The sequence below is a fragment of the Ornithorhynchus anatinus genome, unplaced genomic scaffold (genome assembly GCF_004115215.2).
Source record: "Ornithorhynchus anatinus isolate Pmale09 unplaced genomic scaffold, mOrnAna1.pri.v4 scaffold_43_arrow_ctg1, whole genome shotgun sequence".
NCBI lineage: Eukaryota > Metazoa > Chordata > Mammalia > Monotremata > Ornithorhynchidae > Ornithorhynchus > Ornithorhynchus anatinus.
The window spans coordinates 28821-35118 of NW_024396819.1; the positions used below are offsets into that span (position 1 = coordinate 28821).

Genomic DNA, 6298 nt, shown 5'->3' on the forward strand with positions numbered 1-6298 from the left:
AGGTCATTCCACGTGAAGCTCACAGTTAATCCCCATTTTACAGATGAGGTAACTGAGGCACAGAGAAGTTAAGTGACTTGCCCACAGTCACACAGCTGACAAGTGGCAGAGCCGGGAGTCGAACCCATGACCTCTGACTCCGCAGCCCAGGCTCTTTCCACTGAGCCACGCTGCTTCTCTGCCAGTCTCACCTTCACAATATTGCCAAAATCTGCCCTTTCCTCTCCATCCAAGCTGCTACCTGGCTGATACAAGCTCTCATAATATCCTCAATGGATTATTGTGTCAGCCTCCTCTCTGATCTCCCATGCTCCTGTCTCTCCCCGCTCCAGTCTATTCTTAATTACACTGTCCAGATCATCTTCCTACAGAAACACTCTGGGCATGCCATTTCCCTCCTCAAAAATCTCCAGTGGTTCCCTATCAACCTTTGCATGAAGCAAAAACTCCTCACTCTTGGCTTTAAAGCTCTCCATTACCTAGCCCCCTCCTACCTCACCTTCCTTCTCTCCTTCTACAGCCCACCCCATACACTCCGCTCCTCTGCCGTGAACCTCCTCATGGTCCCTCATTTGCTCCTGTCCCGCCATCGACTCCTGGCCCATGTCCTACCACTGATCTGGAATGCCCTCCCTCCTCACATCTGCCAAACTAACTCTCTTCCTCTCTTCAGAGCCTACTGAGAGCCTACCTCCTCCAGGTGGCCTTCCCAGACTGAGCCCTCCCTTTCCCTCTGCTCCTTCTCCCCTTCCCATCCCTCCTTCTCCCTCCCTCTGCTCTTTCCCCTTCCTCTCCCTACAGCACTTTTGCATATTTGTATTATTTATTACTCTATTTTATTAATGATATGTATATATCTATGATTCTATTCATCTTGATGATATTGATGCCAGACTACTTATTTTGTTTTGTTTTGTTGTCTGTCTCCCCCGTTTAGACTATGAGCCTGTTGTTGGGCAGGGATTGTTTCTATCTGTTGTCAAATTGTACATTCCAAGCGCTTAGTACAGTACTCTGCACATAGTAAGAGGTCAATAAATATGATTGAATGAATGAATGAACTAAGAGGCTGTTCGAGTAATCTTCGTGGGACCTTAAGAGGAATTCAGGTCAGATACAGGAGGTTAATTTTTACTGAATCTTCCTTACTCTCCTGTAGCGGTTGATCATCAGGAATGGACTAAAGGTAAGTGAAAACACCATGTGACTTCACCAACAGAAGAGACTTTCCTTTCATGTTGGCTACAACAGAATGATGGTCTGTCGTCAGCAGAGGAGGACATAGAGGATGGGGGAAGATTTGCTTTACTGCTATGACCTCAAGCATCACCCAAAGGGACTGGTCAGGACCATGGAGATGCTGGACCTGCCAATAGTGTCTGTGTAGAATAAACATCATGAACTTGATGGCTACACGAACCTGATCGATTAGACTGTAAGCCCGTCGATTAGACTGTAAGCCTGTCAAACGGCAGGGACTGTCTCTATCTGTTGCCGACTTGTTCATCCCAAGCGCTTAGTACAGTGCTCTGCACATAGTAAGCGCTCAATAAATACTATTGAATGCATGAATGGCTATACAAATGAGCCCCATGAAGAACAGAGCATGGGGAGAGTACAAGATTGTGGCTGCCAGGGTGGTTTCTGCACTGACATTATCTTCTGAGAAGTATCTGAGGTCAAATATGATTCATACTCTGCTGTCATTTTGGAGACCTCTCATGTGTATCACTGGATCAAAATCAATCAGCATATTGATGATCCAGGAAAGGAGGCAGGAGGGGACAACTTACTTGAGTAATTTGGCTTTGTCCCCTGCCTACCGGGGGGGTACCGAGGCTGAGGGCGGCGATCTGGAAAATGCTCAGGAGGCAGATGTTGCAGATGGCGAGGCCCTGGGCCACTGGATAAAGGTATATACCTTATACCTAATGTATAATACATCCCATGTCATCCAGGATTATACATCCCATGTCATCCAGGAAGTTTCTCAGCTCCCAAACTGACACAGTCTCTAGGACCCCACAGGTGAGGAAGAGGATGATGTTAGCCAAGACCAGGTGGGCGAGGATCAGGTCAGAGGAGCTGGGCTTTTGGGTGGTGGTTAAATGGACCAGAAGTTCCCTAATGGAAGACACATGACAACCCAATCAATCAATCAATGGTACTGAATAGCTGGGATGATGTTGCCCGAGCTGAGTTGGAACCATTGAATGCAAAATACTGTAATAAGTGCTTGGGAGTGATCACCAGACATGAAAGACATGTTCCTTGCCTTAAGGAGCTAACAGTATGATAGGGAAATACATTACAGGTAAACAATGGGAGCTGGAGGAAAAGTCTGGAAGGTAGAAGAACTAAGAATATGTTAGGGAGAAATGAATAATTGAATATAGAGTTGAATATGTATTTGTTTCTGATCGCCAAGGATGAGCATAAAATGCACAAGTCCTGTGCATGGCTGATGTGTTGACCTGACTTGCAATGTTGGAATCAACCAGGGAAGTCTTACTGGAGGAGGAGGATTTTTGAATTGTACAAAATCAGAGCGTCTGGTCACTCTAATCCAGTAGGACTTTGTGGGAAGGCAGGGGGCTTAGCCGGGAACCCTATGAGGCATCCACATTGGAGTCAGGAGATTCCCTTTTCCAGAACATCTTTATCCTCCTGTCACTGTGGATCATCAGAAAGGGACTGACGGCTGAGAAGGTGAATGATAATGCCATGTGGCTTTTCATCAACAGAGGAGAATTCCTTTTCAAGTTCATTAAAATGCTCAGCATGATGGACTGCCTCCCGTAGAGTAGGACGTAGAGGGTGACCAGGGCAATGGCCCTCTTGGCCGCTCTGATCTCAGGCATCTCCCTGGGGGACCGGTCGGGTCCGTGGAGGTGCCGGACCTGCCGGTGGTGTCTGTGCAGGACAAACACCATGTAGCCGCTGGCCACAGTCATGAGCCCCACAAAGAACAGATCCCTCAGGGACAGCACAGCTGCAATGGCGAGGGCAGTTTGTACACTGATACCGACTAGTGAACAGTAATTCAGATTCAGTGCCATTTGAACATTGCTGTTGTTCTGGGGGCCTGTTACGTGCAGGAATACATTCAAATCTACCAGCATATTGAGGACCCAGGAGAGGAGGCAAGAAGGGAGGATGCACTTGGGCAATTTGACTTTGGCCCCTGCCCACTGGGAGGTGCCAGGACTGATGGTGACAGCCTGGAAGACGATCAAGAGACAGGTGGTGCAGATGGCAAGGCCCCGGGCCACTCGGTAAAGGTACATTAGGATCTTACATCCAACATCATTCAGGAATTTTTTCTGCCCCCAAGCTGACATAGTCTCTGGGATTCCACTGGTGAAGAGGATGATGGTGTTGGCCAAGGCCAGATGGGCAAGGATCAGGTCAGAGGAGGTGAGCCTGTGGCTGGCAAAGACAACACGAATATAAAACTGTAAGAGGAAGATGTTCACTGAGAGCCCAATGCTGACCTGCAACAGAATCATGATCCCAAAGGAGAGTTCAGTGGCATCCATTGTCCTGAATTTCCAGTTAAAAAGAGAGGTGACCTCCTGCAGAGCAACCAGGGAAGGGGAAAAGGGACAGAAAGAGAAAGAGAAAGAGAGAGAGATAGAGAGACAGAGAGATTGAGAGGGGAAGAAAGAGACAGAGATGGAGAAAGTCAGAGTGGGGAAGAATTTTGCACCTTTCAACAATTAATCTTGATGCACCTTCAAGACAATGACCTCTCCCAAGTGTCCACTAATGTAATCATGAAGAAGGTTGTTCAGTCAAAGGAAAGCCTTTTGTGTTATCAGGATTCAGAGTCTGAAAGACCCTCTCATAGAGCCTGGGATTGGGGCAGGAAAAAGGACATTTGGGGATTTTAAAACCCACTTAACTAGTAGAGGAGAACAGTGACTGGTGATCCAGGGAACCTGCCTACAGACTCGGTTGTGTTATCCTCTCTGAAGAATTTAGCATAATTCCATACACCCAATAAACACTCAGAAAATACCACAAATTGCTTAATCTGTCATGGGAAAACCATGAACTTCCCAGTTCTCATGGGAGCCAAGATGGATGTCTGCCATTGCTGGAAGATTCAGGAGTGTGAGGGGCAGAGGAGATTGGATGAGGAGCAGGACTGAAGAAGAGAAAAGTTAGGTTTCAAACCAGTTTGGCACTTCCCTTGGTTAAAATTGAATCATTGGCTTTGGATTTAAGATCACTCCCTCAGAAATCTCAGTCCTCCCAACTCAGCTCTTCCCTAAGCCACAGTTGGAGATTTAGTTCTAAAGCCCTTCCACTCCCTGCACCATCTCATCAGTGAGGATGCCCCTTTTGAGGTCACCTCTATCTTCTCAGCTCTCGAAAGAAGGGTAGAGGGTTGAAATGGGAGATTATCACACTGACTAAAAGTGGAGAGAAGGGGAAAGGGTTATTAATTCATTCATTCAATAGTATTTATTGAGCACTTACTAAGTGCAGAGCACTGTACTAACACTTGGAATGTACAAATCGGTAAGAGAGACAGTCCCTGCCCTTTGACGGGCTTACAATCTAATCGGGGGAGACAGACAGACAAGAACAATAGCAATAAATACAATCAAGGGGATGAACATCCAATTAAAACAATAGCAAATAAATAGAATCAAGATGATGTACATCTCATTAACAAAATAAATAGGGTAATGAGAATATATACAGTTGAGTGGACGAGTACAGTGCTGAGGGGACGGGGAAGGAGAGGGGGAGGAGCAGAGGGAAAGGGGGGAAAAGAGGGCTTAGCTGCAGAGAGGTGAAGGGGGGTGGAGGGAACGGAGGGAAAAGGGGAGCTCAGTCTGGGAAGGCCTCTTGGAGGAGGTGAGCTTTAAGTAGGGTTTTGAAGAGGGGAAGAGAATTAGTTTGGCGGAGGTGAGGAGGGAGGGCATTCCAGGACTGCGGGAGGACATGGCCCAGGGGTCAACGGCAGGATAGGTGAGAACAGGGGACGGTGAGGAGGTGGGCGGCAGAAGCGGAGCGTGCGGGGTGGGTAGTGGAAAGAGAGAAGGGAGGAGAGGTAGGAGGGGGCAAGGTCATGGAGAGCCTTGAAGCCTAGAGTGAGAAGTTTTTGTTTGAAGCAGAGGTTGATAGGCAACCACTGGAGGTTTTTAAGAAGAGGAGTGACATTCCCAGAGCGTTTCTGCAGGAAGATGAGCTGGACAGCGGAGTGAAGAATAAACTGGAGCGCGGAGAGACAGGAAGAAGGGAGATCAGAGAGCAGGCTGACACAGCCGGGATATTAATCTAGCCGGGATATTACGAGAGCCTGTAACAGTAAGATGGCCGTTTGGGTGGAGAGGAAAGGGCGGGTCTTGACGATATTATAAAGGTGAGACCGGCAGGTTTTGGTGACGGATTGGATGTGTGGGGGGAACGAGAGCCGAATCAAAGATGACACCGAGGTTGCGGGCCTGAGAGACGGGAAGGATGGTCGCACCATCCACGGTGATAGGGAAGTAAGGGAGAGGACGGGGCTTGGGAGGGAAGATGAGGAGCTCAGTTTTGGTCATGTTGAGTTTTAGGTGGCCGGCAGACATCCAGGTAGAGACGTCTTGGAGGCAGGAGAAGATACGAGCCTGAAGGCAGGGGGAGAGGACGGGGCAGAGATGTAGATCTGTGTGTCATCTGCATAGAGATGATAGTTAAAACGGTGAGAGCGAATGAGTTCACCGAGGGAGTGAGTGTATATGGAGAACAGAAGAGGGCTAAGAACTGACCCTTGGGGAACCCCAACAGTTAGAGAATGGGAGGGGGAGGAGGAGCCTGCGAAGGAGACCGAGAATGACCGGCCAGAGAGATAGTGGTGTGGCTTATTGGAAAGAGCCTGGGCTTGGGAGTCAGAGGTCGTGATTTCGAATCCCAGCTCTGCCACTAGTTAGCTGTGTGACTGTGGGCAAGTCACTTAACTTCTCAGTGCCTCAGGTACCTCATCTGTAAAATGGGGATTAACTGTGAGCCTCACGTGGGACACCCTGATGACCCTGTATCTCCCCCAGCGTTTAGAACAGTGCTCTGCACATAGTAAGCACTTAACAAATACCAACATCATTTTAGAGAAGCAGCGTGGCTCAGTGGAAAGACCACGGGCTTGGGAGTCAGAGGTCATGGGTTCGAATCCCGGCTCTGCCACTTGTCAGCTGTGTGACTGTGAGCAAGTCACTTAACGTCTCTGTGCCTCAGTTACCTCATCTGTAAAATGGGGATTAAAACTGTGAGCCCTACGTGGGACAACCTGATCACCTTGTATCTA

At 48.3% G+C, this 6298-nt stretch overlaps 1 protein-coding gene and 1 pseudogene across 1 annotated transcript; both read right to left on the reverse strand.

Annotated features, from left to right (window-relative positions):
• On the reverse strand, positions 2610 to 3509 carry ORNANAV1R3116 (vomeronasal 1 receptor ornAnaV1R3116). The gene has a single exon (NM_001253508.2). It carries the CDS (start codon positions 3507 to 3509, stop codon positions 2610 to 2612), a length of 900 nt encoding a protein of 299 aa, NP_001240437.2.
• Positions 2610 to 3539, reverse strand: ORNANAV1R-PS3149 (vomeronasal 1 receptor ornAnaV1R-ps3149 pseudogene; annotated as a pseudogene).